This window comes from Lasiodiplodia theobromae (genome assembly GCF_012971845.1).
Source record: "Lasiodiplodia theobromae strain AM2As chromosome Unknown scaffold_30, whole genome shotgun sequence".
Lineage (NCBI taxonomy): Eukaryota > Fungi > Ascomycota > Dothideomycetes > Botryosphaeriales > Botryosphaeriaceae > Lasiodiplodia > Lasiodiplodia theobromae.
In genome coordinates, this window is record NW_023336506.1 from 38,660 (window position 1) to 56,042 (window position 17,383).

General features: G+C 55.7%; 6 protein-coding genes across 6 annotated transcripts; 2 read left to right on the top strand and 4 right to left on the bottom strand.

The window, feature by feature from the left end:
• Nucleotides 1-586: 586 nt before the first annotated feature.
• On the bottom strand, nt 587-1,687 carry LTHEOB_9047 (Proteasome regulatory particle subunit protein; the record flags this gene model as incomplete). The annotated part of the gene is made up of 7 exons (XM_035518592.1): nt 587-816; nt 878-1,091; nt 1,147-1,160; nt 1,216-1,318; nt 1,384-1,500; nt 1,549-1,574; nt 1,630-1,687. The coding sequence occupies 7 exons, from the start codon at nt 1,685-1,687 to the stop codon at nt 587-589; spliced, it is 762 nt and encodes a 253-aa protein (XP_035369077.1).
• A 353-nt stretch (nt 1,688-2,040) lies between these two features.
• LTHEOB_9048 (Amidohydrolase 2) lies at nt 2,041-3,706 on the top strand (the record flags this gene model as incomplete). The annotated part of the gene is made up of 3 exons (XM_035518593.1): nt 2,041-3,026; nt 3,114-3,361; nt 3,417-3,706. The coding sequence occupies 3 exons, from the start codon at nt 2,041-2,043 to the stop codon at nt 3,704-3,706; spliced, it is 1,524 nt and encodes a 507-aa protein (XP_035369078.1).
• Nucleotides 3,707-7,597: 3,891 nt separating this feature from the next.
• LTHEOB_9049 (uncharacterized protein) lies at nt 7,598-7,867 on the bottom strand (the record flags this gene model as incomplete). Its single annotated transcript, XM_035518594.1, has 1 exon — nt 7,598-7,867. The coding sequence occupies one exon, from the start codon at nt 7,865-7,867 to the stop codon at nt 7,598-7,600; it is 270 nt and encodes an 89-aa protein (XP_035369079.1).
• A 4,421-nt stretch (nt 7,868-12,288) lies between these two features.
• Nucleotides 12,289-12,725, bottom strand: LTHEOB_9050 (Transcriptional elongation regulator; the record flags this gene model as incomplete). Its single annotated transcript, XM_035518596.1, has 3 exons — nt 12,289-12,293; nt 12,363-12,545; nt 12,602-12,725. 3 exons carry the CDS (start codon nt 12,723-12,725, stop codon nt 12,289-12,291), a joined length of 312 nt encoding a protein of 103 aa, XP_035369080.1.
• A 193-nt stretch (nt 12,726-12,918) lies between these two features.
• LTHEOB_9051 (3-oxoacyl-(acyl-carrier-protein) reductase) lies at nt 12,919-14,466 on the top strand (the record flags this gene model as incomplete). Its single annotated transcript, XM_035518597.1, has 4 exons — nt 12,919-13,666; nt 13,835-13,927; nt 14,188-14,328; nt 14,450-14,466. The coding sequence occupies 4 exons, from the start codon at nt 12,919-12,921 to the stop codon at nt 14,464-14,466; spliced, it is 999 nt and encodes a 332-aa protein (XP_035369081.1).
• Nucleotides 14,467-14,647: 181 nt separating this feature from the next.
• LTHEOB_9052 (Ubiquitin-activating enzyme e1 3) lies at nt 14,648-16,788 on the bottom strand (the record flags this gene model as incomplete). Its single annotated transcript, XM_035518598.1, has 6 exons — nt 14,648-14,939; nt 14,996-15,449; nt 15,502-16,150; nt 16,199-16,435; nt 16,502-16,672; nt 16,726-16,788. The coding sequence occupies 6 exons, from the start codon at nt 16,786-16,788 to the stop codon at nt 14,648-14,650; spliced, it is 1,866 nt and encodes a 621-aa protein (XP_035369082.1).
• Between the last annotated feature and the right edge of the window lie 595 nt (nt 16,789-17,383).

Here is a 17,383-nt window from a genome sequence, read left to right on the forward strand (position 1 = left end):
TCGAGTGTAGTGGATGAGTGTTGCGCGCTGTTTCCATCTGTGTATCCAGCTGGACATGCTATTTTGGTCACAGCACCGAGCCATGTGTGTATGTACGCGATGGCTGTCGTCAATGATGTTTATGCAATCATGGAAGCATTCGCGGCGTTTGGTATTTTCTGGCTGGCATTGTACAACTTCGATTCTCTTTCGCACAGTAAAGCTTGAGTCCAGGTGCCACAGATGCAGATATCGATATAGTCGACATTGATAATGGCAGTGTATTCCTCTGGACTTTTGTTACTGGTATTTGCCGGAACTTTTTCTACATGCATCACATTCTCTCTTCATGCTATGGTTATTTCAGTGCTGCCAACTCGCAGAGTATCACTCGCCATGCATGGTCAGATACAGCGTGCAACAAGTGTCCACCTACCTTTCAAAACACTTACCAGAGACTGTTCGCGCTTGGATACATAGGTCAACGTGTTTTGTCTAGAAGGCTACCACCAGAGCAAAATAATGCCATGTTCACTCTTGGGGGGTATATTTACTGGCAGCATATCTGATCCTTCAGACTGTGAGGACAAATCCAGAAAGAGCCCTTTCAAGGGCGAGGGGCAGTCAATTCGATACCCTCGAGCTCTGCGTTCTGGATGATATAGTTCATGATCTGCATTGTCAGCACGCTGGCACGAATTTGGGCCAGGAGATCAATCTTCACCTTGGTATCTGGCGCAAGCTCAATCGCAAGCGACCCGTCAATGCTCTTCTTCTCCGTGTCAGCGCCGGCTTTAAGGAGCACTAAGGCTGCATCGCCGTGCCCCTCAGCAATGGCTATGCGTGTCCGTCAGCGTGTCGTCCCCCGTTCGTCTTGTTCGATCCGTCTCCCACATACTGTGATGCAGCGCGGTCATTCCGTCCATATCAGTCGCGTTGAGCGGACTATTTGCTTGCAGTAGCAGCTTGATCATAGGAACCGAGCCGACTGCTGCGGCGCGGTGCAGAGCGAGCTGGCCACGCTTGTCCTTCACGCGGGCCGACGCCTTCTTCGCAACGAGCTTCCGTGCGGTATCGAGGTTGTTCTTCGAGGCGGTGAAGTGCAGGGCGGTCTTGTCGCGGCCAGTAAGCATTCTTTGTTAGCAGCGAACGAGAGAGGGGCAAAACCTGGCCGTTGTTGTCTGGAGCGCAAAGTCAGCTGCATTGTGAGGGACGCACGGCCAGCGTGTAACCTACTCTTCATGTTGACGTCAGCGTCGCGGGAGAGCAGAAGGTCTACCAGCTCGTCGGCATCTTTCAGACTCGCAGCCATCATCAGCGGCGTCCAGCCAGAGCCATCCTGCAACGCGGATCAGCCGTCGAGCTATGACAAAGGCGATTGTGGCGGCGTGCCTGGGCGTCGACGTCGAAGTTCTTGGTCTGGATGAGCTGCGAGACTATGGGTATGCGGTTGTACGAGACAGCCCAGTGGATGGGCAAACGGTCGTCGTCGTCGCGACGGGTCGCAAGGTTCGGATTGGCCTAATGGGCTCAGCGGGAGATGGGGAATGGAGCGGAGCGTGGACGGACGTTGAGCAGCGATTCCACGGCGGCAGCTGGGCAAGACGTCAGCGGAGCGGAGCGGGGAGCGGGGCAGCGGGCAGTGCGCACTCTTGCCTTCGCGGCAGGCCTCGTGGATGGCGAAGCGGGACTGGTCCTGGGCGGCCATGGTGAGCGACGCGGCTCGGTGCAGCTCCACAAAGCTCGGAAGGGCGACTGCGGGCAGGGTGGGGGAGGCAAGGCGCGGAGTGGTGGCGGTTGAGGCGCAGAGCTCGCGGACCCCGTGCGGCTAGCGCGCCCGGTTCGCGTCTCCAGGCGCGCGTGCTGGGAGCTTGACGTAACCCGCCAGACAACCTCTGCAGTGGACCAGACGCCACATGGAGCCCTCCCCCATCAGCACCGCGAGGCTCCGCGATAGCTTGGCACTGTGCTGACTCGCCCTTCCGCTTGACATGTGTCTCGTCCTGGTCGAGGCCACAGCCATACAGACGCCCCCTGGACCGCACCCGCCAATTTTCCACCATGGCTTCCTCGATGCCTCTCGTCACGCTGGAGGAGCACTATGTTGATCATCAGGTGCTCGGCACCTCGCAGGAGGATGCATTCGCTTATTCCGCCTTCCCCCAGCCCTTGATGGACAAGCTGGCCTCGCTGGGCGACGACCGCCTCGCCGACCTCGACGCCAACTCCATCTCCATGCAAGTTCTTTCCCACGCGCCTGTCGATCCATCTCCACACGTCTGCCGCGGGGCCAATGACCGTTTGGCCGCGACCGTCCGGAGAAATCCTACCCGCTACGCTGCCTTTGCCCTCCTGCCCATGGTTGATCCCCAAGCTGCAGCCGAGGAGTTGAACCGCTGCGTGCGCGACCTTGGCTTCGTCGGCGCTCTGGTCAGCAACCATCACAAAGGCTCTTTCTACGACGACCCTCGCTATTGGCCCGTCTTTTCCACTGCCCAGGGCCTGGACGTGCCTGTCTACATCCATCCCGCCTTCCCCTCCCAGGACAAAATCTACCAGTACCGCGGCCACTACTCGGAGCCAATTGCCCAGATGCTGGGCGCCTGGGGCTGGGGCTGGCACTGCGACGTCGGCCTCCACGTCCTCCGCCTGTACGCCGCTGGCCTGTTCGACCTCTTCCCGAAACTAAAGATCGTCATTGGGCACATGGGAGAGATGTTGCCGTTCCAGCTGGACCGCATCATCGATATCACCGAGGGCATGAACACGCCCGAGTGGAACCGCCAGCGTGGGCTCCGCCAAGTCTGGGAGAGCAACATCTGGATCACCACATCGGGCATGTTCTCGCTCGCTCCCATGACATGCTTGTTGAAGGTCACATCTCCCGACAAGATCATGCTCAGCGTCGACTATCCCTTCTCGGCTAATGAGAAAGGCAAACAATTCATCGATGACCTCTGGAACAGCGGCCTTGTGAGTGGGAGGGATGTGGAGGGCATTGCGTATAGGAACGCTGAGGCTTTGTTGAAGATTCGTACCGGCGAAGAGTGAGTATTGAATCTCCGCATGGTTTCCCGCTTCATGCCCAGCCAGCGCCATCTGCAACGATGTGACATATCCGCTAACAACTTCAGTAACGGCTACAGCAACCTTGCGCACAAACGCGCATTGGGCGAGGGCGTCAACGACAACTCGTTGAGAAAGAAGCGTGGAAGGCCTCCAAAAGATTCCGATATGCCTCCCTCCGAACCGGGTGCTCAAGTGCCCATCTCCCCCGTCGAGAGTGAGGCCGCCGCTCGTCGCATGGAGAAGAGGAGATGCCAGTACTGTCAGAGGATCTTCAGCAGAATCGAACATCGAGTACGCCATGAGAAGACTACCCGTAAGTGAAATGTTGCATTCATAAATCCTGCAAGCTGCCCACTTACGGATTTTAGACATGGGGGAGAAACCCTTCCAATGCCAATACTGCTCAAAGGCTTTCTCAAGAAGCGACAACTTTCACCAGCATCTCCGTACTGTCCACAGCAGCGAGACAGCCTCTACTAACCAACAGAACGGTGATAACAACACCGGCTCCAACAGCAACGACGGCAACAGCACGAACGACCAATCGGGAACGGTCTTTGATCAGTCAGATACTGCGACATCCTTCTTCGAGGGTCTTCAAACGTACGCGAATGAAAACAACAGCCCCGCTGAAGCCCAGGAAGGTTCCTGGGACTAAAATTCCAGAACACCAGGCTGACGCCGTGACTCGACAATACAGACAACTGCAGACCTAGAAAGCGCCCGGTCAAAGATAAAACAAAAGTCCATGAAGAAAAGGGGGAAGAATAAACCAGAGGAACTGCAATAAACGCTGCTGCTCCACATTATCCGCTGCATCAATTGGCTGTCCTTGTGGCATGCACATGCCAAGGGTAGCATGCTCTATCAGGCCTCCCTAACGCCGCTGGAATGATGATGACCCCTGACCAATCCTTGCGCTACCGGCAGGTATCAAATCCAGAGGAAAAGACACTGGTCATGGATATTGCCGGCTGAATATTCCGATTAAGCGACACAAGTACAAATCGGCCACCGCATTCGCAATTATTTATTCGAGCGAATCGGCGTTTAGGAAGCTTGCGTCAGCCAGCGTCAAGAGGGACATCCTCATGACCCGGGGTGACGAATTGCTCCATTTATATGGGAGAAAAGTACGCCTTGGGAGATCGGAGAGAACGGTGTGAATTATGCAGTGCATGTACCATGACCCAGCGAAGCAACGCCGGCGTTCGCTTCCGAGGAAATCTCAACGATTTTGCTGCGGCACCAGCAGTAACAACAAGGGACGGAGCTATTTGGACCCACAAGGAAGATGATGCAGAGAGAGTTAGCAGACAATATTATAGTTAAAAAAAAGAAATAATCCCACCAACCGGCAAAACGGGCCACTTATCCAACGACACCGCTGAAGAACCCCACTGAACATGGGGCCGAGGAGTGGCTTACGAGCGATCGGGCCCCCGCCGCCTCAATATCTTGAACAGGCCCAACGGTTTTCCAACCCATGTTTTTTTGAAGCACGGGTGCCTTCCATCTTCTCTCCCCTGCAGACCATCTAGTCATTCAGGCCTCGTGGTAAGGTGTGATTGGACGCTTATTTTTCTTTTAAAGTTAGCATGCTCTGACTGGTTCGAGTCTTCCAGGCACCAAGGAGAGTCAATGGCGCGCTGATAAGGTTCGCTCGCAGACCAAGAGCACGAAATGGTTTTGATGAGCTAGAAAGGATTGGGAGACGGTGGGGAGCGGGAGAAGGTTGGCAACCGCGGGCTTGTGAGAACGGTGTTGACGGGAGCAAAGATGGGCAAAGAAAACGATAGATTGCTTGCGTCTGGACGCTGTGTCCATTTTTCTTTTTTTCTTTTACCCCGTGTCTCCTGTTCTATGAGCTAGCTGGGTGGAGAGGAGGGAGAAGGTCGGTTCTTCGGCTGAGTGAAGGGCAAGGAACTTGCGATCCCGTTTCCCCTGTCGTTTCCTTGCTCCTCATCTCAACCTCGTGTAAGCGCACCGTTGATGGTTCGTGTTCGGGATCTCTCGTTGCATTTTTGCCCTTCTTGTTAAATGCTCCACTGCGCAATTTCCCGTGCCGTTGGGAACGTACGTAGAGCGGTGTAACATGAGACGTTTTCACTTTCATTTTGGTGGTAGGCGGGGATCGTATGATTGACGATGACGACTGGGCTGGGCCGGCAGGCTCTTTTCCCTTTCCAAAGCAGACGGCCAAACAGCCTTAGTGCATGGCTAAAGGGGACGAAGCAACGTCCCAAAAGAGGTGCAAAAAGAAATCGAGATTAGTTGCGAATTCTAGACCGGTCTTTTTTGCTTTTCTGCACTATGTATATGAGGTACATACATACATACATACAACGCAATGCATAACAGGGCACACAGCATGGCACCGAGACAGCAATACGACCGGCGGGGTCCAGCCTTTTCGGGACTCTGGCGAAAACAGCGAGAAAAGAAAATTCAACATGGGTGGTTCGACACTCTGTCTAGTCCATCTGGTGATATCTGCAGTCCAGAGCATCTTTGAACGCATAGCGGAAATGAGGAATTGTCTTGTGGACTCTAGGCGTTTTGCCCCTTATTGAAACTGTCTTTTGTTTTCTTGAAGAAAAGAAGACGGCATGCTCTGTTAATAAATATATACGATAATATAATATTTTTTCCCATCCGGAGAACTGAAAGGAGAAAGGGGGAAAGGGTATGATTCGTGCATCATTCGTCAGATAAAGTCATCAAAACAGATGGTGAAAACGCCTGAACCTATTCGTCGTTCTCAGTTGTGTGAGATCTACAAATCAAGCCGAGTTCCAAAAATAGCCTCGCCAAGGGAAAAGAATTGTGAAAGTAACGGCAACCAGGAACAGAAACAGAAAACCGACAAGCGTTCATGGTTTGTTGGGACCAATGTGTGGCCGGGACGAGACAGACAGCATGAATGTCGTCATGGCCAAAAAGTCAATGAGAGGACCACAGTGCGCCCGCTCGTATCGAAAAAAAAAATAAAACCGATCGTGATGAAGAAGTGTTGTCGGAAGCGACTCCGAAACCGATGGAACGGTCGGACCGACTCATCGAGGGGAGAAAGAATCGATAGTCTCGTCCACAGCCCGAGATGCGCGCACAGTGACGAGGAGTAGCAAAGCAGCGATGACGAGTGTGGAAGCCAGCAAGGCAAGGCACATCAGTCGGTAAACGATAGCCAGGCCCATCTATCCGCTGCGGTCGATCAAACGTTCTAGATTGAGCCGCACGGCTTTCCCTCTCGTCGCGGAAAACGACAGACCAGGGATGGCGCTATTGAAAATTTCCTGTTTGGTGGCGGCCAGCCCTGCGGAACTGACGTGACGTTCGTTCGGCGACCGGTCGGAAAGACCAGAGGCGTTCCTGAGAAGGTCTGAACCGTGCCGTCCCGTTGCTGCGGTGTCGGTAGTGCGGCTTGGGACAGGAAACATCTGACGTCGGCTGCTCGTTTGCGCGATCGACAGCTATTCTCCAGATGATGCGGGAAAAGGCACCAACAAGTGAAAAGCGGGCGGGCGCATCCGCGCACCACGGCGTCTGTGCCTCGTCCAACGGGAATAAAGTCAGACGCATCTTAGCCCGGTTAGGCGAAGATGTTCGGCCGAGTTCCTCAACTACGACTGCGCCCATCCAATCGCCGGGAAAGCAGCCGCAGCTCGCACAGCAATGCAGAACCGTTCGACATGTGCATGTTGCATGCGGAGGCGGGAAAGATGTTGGCTGCACTGGCGCTGACGTGCATGTGCGGTCACTGCCGCAGCAGAGAGAGCAGCTTATCTCCCTTCCTTTGAAATCCCTCGCTCTTGATCGGAGTTTCCCCCTCTTCGTAAACCGGCGATTGTCCGGCGCTGCTCGCGGCGCATGATGCGGCTTCTGCCAAGTGGAGCGGCGAGTCCAGAACGCAGGGCGAGATTGCGAAATCGAGATTCGTCGAAGCATCGAAGATTGCTAAAGGGAGAAGTCGGGAGACCCATCATGGGTGGTGAGCAGGGGGGGCGGAGCAGTTTGCGGAGGGGAGCGCCACAGTGAAGGGCGCACACATTCCCGCTCACCCCACACGTGAGCGCGCATCGCGTCGTGTGACCACAACACAGCACCGCCAGCCGATCGCCCAAGACAAGACAGAAAAAAAAAAACTAGGCCGGCCGGCAATTGTCCTCGTTGGTTTTGCGTGTGCTACACGCCACCGCCCCGTGAAAACCCGGGTGAGAAGGAAACAAGCAGAAAACGTTCCGGCGTGCATATGCGGTGCGCCAGGCCAGGCTGATGAGCCACTCGTGAGAAACACTGCCGCCTAATAAAAAAAAATACTGCCATCGCTGACAGCGCGCGTGAGCACGAGGCAGGCGAATGGGGAGGCAGAGCCGAAAAGCGCGCTAAGGAAGACCAGTGAATCTCCAAATGCGGGGAATCGAAATAGTGAGATGATCGGCGGCGGAGGAAGAAAAGAAGCCGCTTCTAGCCTCGAGCCCAATGAAAACGCCAGGCACACCGCTCCCAAAAAAACACACGTGCGTGGATGCATGCAGGCGCCGTTTTGCTAGCGGTTCTTCGCCACGCCCGCAAGCGTGAAGCGGCGCAGGCGGTTGCGCATGGTTGGACTGGTGGGACTCGACGGTGTGGACGAGTCTGCTGACGAGGTGGAAGCGCCCGAGTTGCTGTCCTTTCGCGGCTTGGAGGCGGCGGGCATGTCGCTGGTGGAACAGCGCCGTTGGGTCTCGGCGAGGATGTCTTCGAGGCTAACGTTGTAGCCCGAGTAGGTGGGCTGGGTGGTTGTGTCGAGGACTTCGATGAATTTCGAGGAGGCCATGGCGGCAAAGGTCGGGGTGGTGGAGAGGTCCTGAAAGGGTAATGGAGGTGAGGTCGAGAGTGGGTATGCAGGGGACCTTATAAAGCAATATGATCGGGAGAGAGGAATTGCATGAACAGGCCAGACCAGACCCTTTTGAAAGAAAGGGGAAGCCACCTCGGCCGGCTAAGGCTCTGGCATGCTGCGGGCTGGGGAGCCCACGCGCATCAACGAGCGCCCCACGAGACGACGACATTGCCGATCGCCGTGGCTCCTGCGACCCCTGTCTGGAGTGACTTGGGTTGATTACTCGGCTCGACGCGCGACCCTGACGACGACGGCAGGACGATCCTTCTGTGCGACGACGCGGTGCTAAAATTGTCGCGGCCGGAGGTGCCTAAGGTACATCCGCAGCCTGTTGTTTGGCTTGATGCCTGCTGCGCTCTGACGCAGGGCCGCGCAGGGGTCGCGTGCCGGGATCTTCCTGAGCGCCCTCCTTTCTGCTCTCCTCCGTTCTCCATCTTTTCCACCGCTGCGTGTGACCTCACTGCCCGAGCGCCCCATCTCGCGCTAGTTGCGACACCGCAAGCTGTGGGTCTCGGCCGCCAGCCGAGGAAAGCGACGCACACGCGTGCGCGGATGACGTCCGTCGCCAGGGTCTCGCGGATCCCTAACGGCCACCACTTATTTCCTTCCCGGACGCGCGCGGAGTGGCTTTGGTTTCCCCCACCGCCATCGCGGCTGAGCAACTTCCTTACGAATCCGCTCTGTGTCAGGCAACAGAACAGCCGTACGTCACACGCGCCTGCTGCGGTCAGCTTCGCGTCGTGTCGTCGCAGCTGTGGCGAAAAAGACACGACGCAGCGAGTGGGAAAAACAATGGGTTAAGGTTCGCGGTGGCTCCTCTTTTTCTATATTCGTGGGCTGGCGCCGTGACGTCGTCGTGCGAGCGCTAGCCGCAACGAGCATCTTTTCTTGTTCATGGATCCAGCACCCAACATCTCCACTCTTATCTCGCATCATTAGCCTGCATCCCGGATTGCGACAGGGGACGATCAAAACGGTGTGCAGAGGTGAAGAAACGTGGGGGGCTTCGTTGGTCAGTGGAGCTCGGGTGGAGTGGAAGACGGCCGAAAGTGCGCCCCTCTCTCTCTCCCCACACAACCACACCACCACCCGCCCACCGCGAAAGGGAAGCATGGCGCGCTAATGTGCGATGACATCGCGCCAGAAACTCTGAAACCGCGCTGCTGGTGGACGAGAGGCAAAGCGCCCTCAGCCCTGTTGATCGCCGCACTTGGGCAGCATCTAAGACAACCAACCCATTCCTGGATGCCCTCTTTCGGTGGCCGGAGCTTTCGGAAACGTCTTGTTGTACCCCAGAATCGGACCATACCTCCGTCGCACTGCCTGTGTTGGCACCCGCCCCCGCTCGTCTTTTCTTTCCGAAAGCTAGCTGGAGACGTTGTTTTTCCCTGCGGGTGCGTGAAAAAGGAAGCTCGTCAGCTGCAGGAACCGGCCCGACCCACTGCCATGAGAGAAATGAATCAGGTCGAGGAAAATCACGCGCTTTCCGCGCTCCATGGCGGGGCGCCGTCTCTTTTTTTTTTTTTTTTTCCCCGCGGAGTCAGGCGCGGTCCTTCGCTACCACATGGTTGGAGTGACCGGTGATGATGGGAGCGGAATGACCAATGGCTTTTGCTTGCATATAGATCAGCGGGCCGTGCGGGTGCGCATTGAGCAGGCCCTTTCTCGATAGGACAGCGAATCGTGCCAGAACCAGGACGACGCCTATTCGTGCTTGCAATCCTGCAACTTTAGACGGGAGCACGACGAGCAGGGAAGCTCCCTCCAGGGGAATGGCGGGGAGGTCGCGTTCAGACCCTGTCGAGGTGTGTGCATTGCGCAATATTCTTCCTGACGGGCGCCGGCGTTGGCGTTGGCGCTGGCGCAAGCGTTGGCGCCTGTCGACGCTCTGGTGCAAGCAGCTGGGTTGAGGTGGCCAAAGGATGATAGTACATGCCGCAGGTATTCGTAAGTCTCCAGCCCTGTGGCTTGCATTAGAGCGGCACGTCTGTTATCAGATTTGCTATAGCATGAGGGGGAGGAAATGCTGTGGGAGCACATCCTTACTATATCTAGCGGCGTCCGGCTACCCCATTTAGGTAAGTGATCTGTACAGCAGCAAACGACAACCATACGCCGAAAGGCAGATCTACTTTTTTTTTTTATTTTCGCTTCAGAATCCTTCTGCCACCTTTCTAGACCCCAGGGAAAAAAACAAACAGGAGGCATTTGACACAGCGATGAAGAAGCAATTGATCAAGTCATCGTAAGCCAATCGAACGCCATCGCACCGCGGAGATCGGATGCAAGTCATGAAACAGATGTCCTGTAACCAAGAGCCGTTGGCATCCAACCATAGCCACCACTTTCTTCAGGGTCCTGTGTGGGGACGCAGCGACGCGGCGCGGTATGTAGGAAGCTAAAGTAGTGCTACCCTCGGCGGAAAAAAAGAAGCTGATCGACACTGTTCGTGACGGAACCGTCTCGGGAATAATGTCACTAGTTTCGGCGCCGCCTCTTTTTTTTTCCAACTAAGTTCATTGGCCGGCGATGCTGCAACAGGCCGGTGAGAGGAAGGGAAAAAATAAGAAAACGAAAAGAACGCTGCGTGTTCGACTCATTGCGCGGCGGTGACTAGTGTAATGGCTCTTGTTTCCTGTTCCGTTCCTTCATCATCCATGTATCCATTCATCCGTTCGTCCCGCATGTCCACTAGAGCCGTGCTTGTGCTCCAACTCTCCGCCATTGGCGTCGCCACGGGCCAAAAGTCGCGGGGCATGACTCGCCGGCAAGATGGGATTTCGTCGGTCAGATAGCCAGCCGGTCCATCCGTGGGGGGATGATCGTGGAAGAGAGAGTGAAGCGATGAGATAAGTACGCAGAGAATTCGATCCCGGATTCCATCATTGCTACCGTTGGTCTGCAACTGCCATGCCTGCGGTCCTTCACGTGTACACTCGTCATAGTTCCTTCATAGCATCGACTTCTCCCATTTGATAGACTGTCGATTAGGCTCAATCCTGAAAATCACATCGAGTGACGGGATTTTGCGATGGAGCAGGGTTCGGCAGATGAAGAAATGGATCCCTTATCCTCTCTTTCTCCCCCGCACGATCCGGCATTTTCCGACAAACAGATGAGCAGGTAGTGAAGCACTTGCACCTGCGGTCATTTATCTGCAGTCAACAGTTACTTAGTCATGCATCAGTGTTTCTTGCATCTATGCATGTGCAAGGAAAGAGAGCAACCCCCCCTCCCTGCAGGGCTCAAAGACAGTTGCTTGGCGTATATCTCGCCTTGGTCTTTCTTTGCCTTCACTGTGACGTCTGCCGGTTACACTGCGCATGCAGACTAGAGTCGTAATTCTTCGAGCCGGTTTCTGTTTCTGGAAGAGGCGTCCAGCCCGCGGGGACAGAGGTCCTACTCATCAGAAGGAGAAGTGAGGAGGTGGCAAACGACGAGAAAGAATCCTTCCATCATTTGACTTCTAACTCGGGGCGACTGGCTACACTCGACAGGTGGGGTGTTTCTGATTTCAGCGCTGATTAGGGCTGGCGGGGCCCCCTCACTTGGGCTGATCTTGAAAATAATAGGGAATGCAGACGGTCGGAGAACGGCAAGGAAGGCTCGACGTCATGTCTCGACTCGTCGAAGGTCGATTACATCCTTCCGTCCACCACAATGTGCAGGGATCGGGCCGCAGCGAAGGCCAGCTCTTATTTCTATGCAAAAGACAAGTGGAAAGGCAAGCATGCAATCACACGAGTCAGACGGCGTTGACTCGATAGAGCGAAGCTTGAGACGTGGGCAAGATTCAAGCTTCACTTGCCCCACAATCGCGCCTAACGGGATCGTTGAAGCGGATGAGGCGGAGAGACGGTCATTCACACCTGGAAACAAAAACACGCCGTAAAAAAGAACATATTGATTGCTTACTCTCTGCATTGGTGCGAAGAGGGAAAGAATGTGTCCGACTGGAATAAGGCCTGAGATCCACGGTTGAAGGAAGCAGACTGAATAGAGGGGACGAATGTTGCTCTCGCATCAACTATAGGCGTCCAACCCACGGAGCGTAGGCGTTGAACGTATATGCTCGTGATGCTGTACCGGAACTTACCGCGGTCGGCATCACTTGGCTTGCTGAATCACAGCTTGACTCAAAGAACACAGCCGAGGGTGCGGGGGCAGCGCACTACGCCCATCTGGAACTACTACACTGGTCTAGCCTTGTCTCTCTTGGAAGGCTGACGTTCCGAAGGCTCCGTTTATTAATGTGAGAATCGTGTGTACCATGCTCGTCCCACCGGCTCAGCCGGGCTGACGTGTGCGACTCATGCCCTCAAACGCGTTGCACACACAATGAGCGAACTTCAGCATCAAACTGCGTTGCAGGTGGTCAGCGAAAGGCGCGCTCCTGTGCAAGGTTGCGCGACCGAGACCGGGTGCTCACCATTTAGGTAGTCGGCCGCCATGAGCAGTTCCAGGCACAGCTCAGGCGGGATGTCCATGTCCGGGACGTCCTTCGTATCCTTGTGCTTGTCGTTGTAGTACAAGTACTCGCAGACCTTCTCCAGCACGACGCCGTTGATGTTCTCAAAGACGCAGCGGTTGCTCTTTGCTTCGGCGAAGTTGTCTGCAGCGAACGTCGTCAGCGACATGTGCCTTGAGGCGAGTACTTGGGAGGCTTACTAGTCGGATCCAGCATGCGCCTGATGGCACCGGAGATGTTTGCCGCCGAACGTAGCACCTTGAACTCAAAGCCGTCCCGTGAGACGAGCGTCACGTACTCTGTCATTCCAGCAGACGATGCCATGGTGGGAGGACCGAGAGTTGTTGGGGTGTTGGTGCGTTGGCGTGCGGTGTTCGGGAGGAAGAAGGAAGAAGGCGAGGTCGAAAGAAAAACCGTGTGGAGCTCGCCCCCCACGCGAAGGCACGCGACTTCGCGTCGACGAGAAGCTGCGTTCCGCGCCTTCCACCAACACCAACCTTTCGCACAAACATAACCAATGTCGCCGCACGCACCTCTAAGCAGAACCATTCTGCGCGCCACGTCTAGAGCCCCAGCTCTCCGCCGTGCCGCAGCAAGACCCCACATTCAGCCCTACCACTCCACCACCGACACCAGCACTCTAAACGGCCACCACGTTCTTGTGACCGGCGGCAGCCGGGGCATCGGCAAGGCCATTGCCTCGCGCTTCGCCTCCCTCGGCGCTAGCACTACCATTGTTGGCCGCCACGCCGACACTCTCCAGCTCGCCACCCACGAAATCGTGTCCCGGTCCCCGCGCTTCGATGAAGATTCCATAAGTCACGGCTACGTGACTGGTGACATCTCGACCAAGGGATTTTGGGAGATGCTCTCCCGCTCCCTCGTCCTGCGTCAATGCCTTCGCCACTCCCCTTCTGAATTCAATCAAGAGAAATTCGACCCCACTCCCCTTACTATTCTCGTCAACGCCGCCGGCGTGACACACAATGCCCTGCTGACCCGGCAGTCCGCTGTAGCCACCGAGGATGCAGTACAGACGAACCTAATGGGCACAATGTGGGCCTGTAAGATCTTGGGCAAGGCTTTGATGAAACGCTCGGCTCGCGACGGCGCTAAAAAGAAAAAGGCGGCAGGAATGGAAACGCTGGAAGAAAGCGAAAAGGCCTTGAGGGGCGGAGTCTCGATCGTAAACGTGAGCTCCTTGTTGGCGACGCATGGTGGCGTGGGGTCCGCGGCGTACGCGGCGAGTAAGGCTGGGGTGCTGGGTATGTACTATGCATGCCGAAATGACATGCTCTCTTGCCTTCCTGATCTTCTCACCTCTCCACGGCGGACGGAACTGAATTGACATAAGTGGTCGACGTTTCGGGGGTCTCCTGTTTTACAGAGTACTGGTTTCGTGTCTCTGTGTGCGCTAACTCCAATCTCTGCAGGACTCACACGTGCTCTTGCTGGGGAAATGGGCCCGCTCGGGGTCAGGGTTAATGTTATTATGCCCGGATACGTTGAAACAGACATGACAGCTGGTAAGTCAATAGAAGAAGAGAAGATTGCGCAATGCCTATATTCATGCAAGGGCAAGCCCATGCGCCCAAATATGCCATTGTTCTTTAGCTACGTGCTCCAAGATGAGGTTGGGCATTGTGATTTTAGGGTTTCCATTGAACTGTCTTGTCCCTTTTCCAGGGCTGCAGCGACTATGGAACAATAGATTCCCCTCCGATGAAACGGGAAAAAGGAGAAGTTCGTTGGCTAATATACAAATGTCCGCTTTCCCAAACAACAGCCATGCAAACTGTGGCTCGCGAGAAAGCCTTAGAGCGTATTCCTTTGAAGCGTTTCGGCACCGTGGAAGAAATCGCCGAAGCCGCCGTTTTCCTCGTGACCAACCAGTACGCAAATAACTGTGTCATCAACCTCGATGGAGGTATGAGTGCGGTGAGTAGCTCATGTAATCGTAATTCGCGCTCTTTTGGTCTCGCATTCGGTCATCCAAAACGCCTTAAGCAGGATGTGGTATAAGTACAATGGCTGACGCGCAGAAGCAGATCTAATGGGAGACTGAGCAGAAGGCAGATTAAGCTTGTCCAGTTGATTCCTCGCCGCCAGGCTCATGGCAGCAGATAATAGTCCTACGAGCTGAAAGACTGCGTTTGGGCTTCAGCAAAGGCGACGACGCTGCTGCGAGCAGTTTACGCTGTTGGAAGATTGCAGTGACGTCAGAAGAAGGGTGGGGCATGCCTACCTCAGTCGTCAATCGTGATCGGCGCGTTGTCGTCTATCACGATGACATCGTCCGGTCCTCCGGACTTCTGGCCAGCCGATGGCTCCTCTGCAACCTTGCCGCGCTTGCGCAATTTCTCATCTTCTTCAAGACCGGCAGTCTCGGCAGTACGCTTGCGTTGGCCATCAACGCCGTTAGTGACAACGGCGCCATTTCCGTTAAGCTCACTCGGCTCCCCATGGGCGGTTTTGGGCTTGTACGGGATTTCCAGCTTCTCGGGAAGATGAATCGGCTTTGCGTCCTCAGGGAGGGCCCTGAAACAGTATCAGCATACGACAGTAATATGTAATGTGGATGTTCTAGTACATACTGCTCAGTGATCGAGAGGACGAGATTCACACGGGGGTTCTCGTCCTCCTCGTCGATAACGGTAACGAAGCTGTCAGCCTTCAGACCAATCTCACTGAACTTCTTGGGCAAGTTGTCGTCCAACTCAGGGTCGTAGATGACGCCGGCATCGCTGTTGACGCTGAACTCTTCACCGTAGCCGAGCTCCAAACGCAAGAAGTCCTCCACAAGATCCTTTAAGGTGGCGCGTGAGGTGTCGACAACAAGCTTAGTCTGTGCGACGCTGCAAACCGGGCATTCCGGCTTGGGTGGGTGAAGGTTCTCCGCCGTAAGCACGCGGTCGGTCGAGCGGGTGAGGAATACCATCCTGGCCTTGTCGTAGTCATCGCGCATGACCTTGAAGGCCTGGAGCACGCAGAGACCCGCCGTCATAGCGTTGGTAGTTGCGATAGCAGGGATGATGTTGCCAGCCATTTCTGCATGTGCATGTTAGTAGCATTTGATGAACGAGAATCGCGACCGACTTACGTTTAATATCGAACTTGGATCTAGTCTCGATGCCGAAGATGCAGGAGCGGAGGTTTGCAGCTGCTGCGACGAAGTCGAGCGTGTCCACATCATCCTTGTCGAAGCTCAAAACAGGAGGGGCGTTGCCAGTGTCGGTGTTAGCCTTCAGCTCTTCGAGCCGGGCGCTAAGGCGGCGTATGCTGTCGTTAAACACGGCAAAGTTCTCTCCTACCGTCCAAATCGCCTGGTCGCTTCGTGCGATGTCGGAACCGGCGCCGCGCGCGTGCTGCGAGATCTTCTCCCAGTCGAGGGGCTCCGGGGCCCGCCTGTGTGCCCACATTTCCTTCATCGAAAGTAGCCGTTCGATGTCCTCTTTGAACACCTTCTCGAACACCTTTCGGGGGAAGCTCTCAGAGCCCATCGACTGGCGGATCGACTTCAAGGCTTGCGCTTCCTTACGCAAGTTCTCAATCTCCTCCCTGTTCTCCGAATCCTCCGTGTGGTCCAGCTCCGGGGCGTCATCCTCGCTGATGCCGAATATCTCTGTGAATAGGTAGCTCTTGGCCCAGACAATGCAATGAATGGGCTGGCTAGGCGTGCTGCGGATGGTGCAGACGGGGAAGCTCTTGGGCGTCTCTTTGACGTTGCAGTCGTAGCACTCGGTTTTGCCCTGGCCCATATCAGCATGGATCGTGATGATGCGCGCCGGGCTTCTTACCTTCTTGATGACCTGAACCTGGCCGTTGAAGCCGGTGGTACCACTCTCGATCAGAGGAACGTCAGCCGCAAGGCACATCTTATTGACATGGCGGCGGGCATCAAGGTTGTCAAGCGCGTTGAAGACGAGACTGAAGCCTTTGAACCAATCGACGTTGAATTGCGGGTCCTTGACGTTGGCATGGTGCGCCTCAATATTGACGTTGGGGTTGAACTTTCCGGCCGATTCCTTCGCGACCTGGACGAATAGAATGCTGGCTTAGCCTCGGACGGCCGGTAGGGGAGCGGGGTGGAACTGACGTACCAGGGCCTTGGATTTCTTGATGTGCTCATGCCTGAACAGAAACTGGCGGTTGAGGTTGGAGAGGTCGATGGTGTCGAGATCGACGATGTGGATGTTGCCGAATCCGGTGAGGACGAGGTTCTTGAGCAGCTCGCAGCCAATGCCGCCTGCACCAACCATGAGGACGCGCGACTGCGACTGCGGATCAGCCAGGTCAGCGGGGCGGGCGTGGGCGAAGATCGCACCTCTTTGATGTGGGCATGGAGCGAGGCGCCGAGCGACTGCTTTGCGAACTTGTCGCGAGCCATTGTGAAGAGGCGGGGCGAGGCGCAGGAGAGAGTGAGGAGCGGCGGCTTGGATATGTAGCGTGTTAGGGCGCTTGGGTAGCAGAAGAAGCCATGCGGGACGGAGGGTGAGAGAGTAAATGCCGGACGAGGTGATCGAGCTTCGCGCGGCGCTAGCGCGGGCGTGCAGCTCGAGCAATTATGTCAGAGGACCAAGCACAGGTCCGAGAGCCGCACACCTGCCAAACCCACCGCCTCCAGGAACGCCGCCCCAGTTTGCCGATGCGCTTGACTCAACTCTGATCATGCACGGTTTTCAGCCTTCCATCCCTGCACCCGTCCCGCGTGTGCGCAAAGCCACTTGCAGCGCAGACGGAGAGCTTAAGCTTCCATTGCTCCGCTGTACCTGACCGACGCCGCCTCACCTGACTACCGCGATTAGCGCCCACCGCTGCGGAGGTCGCGCGTCACCGGCATGGAACTACTTTTGAGCGGAGCAATCTTATGTATTCACGTGCGATTATGCCTATGGGAACCCCATCGCAGCCCCAGCCTTTTTTTCAAAGCCATGAAGAGAAAGGAGAGAACTTGGCCTTCGAAGCAAGGAGTGGGGGCGCCA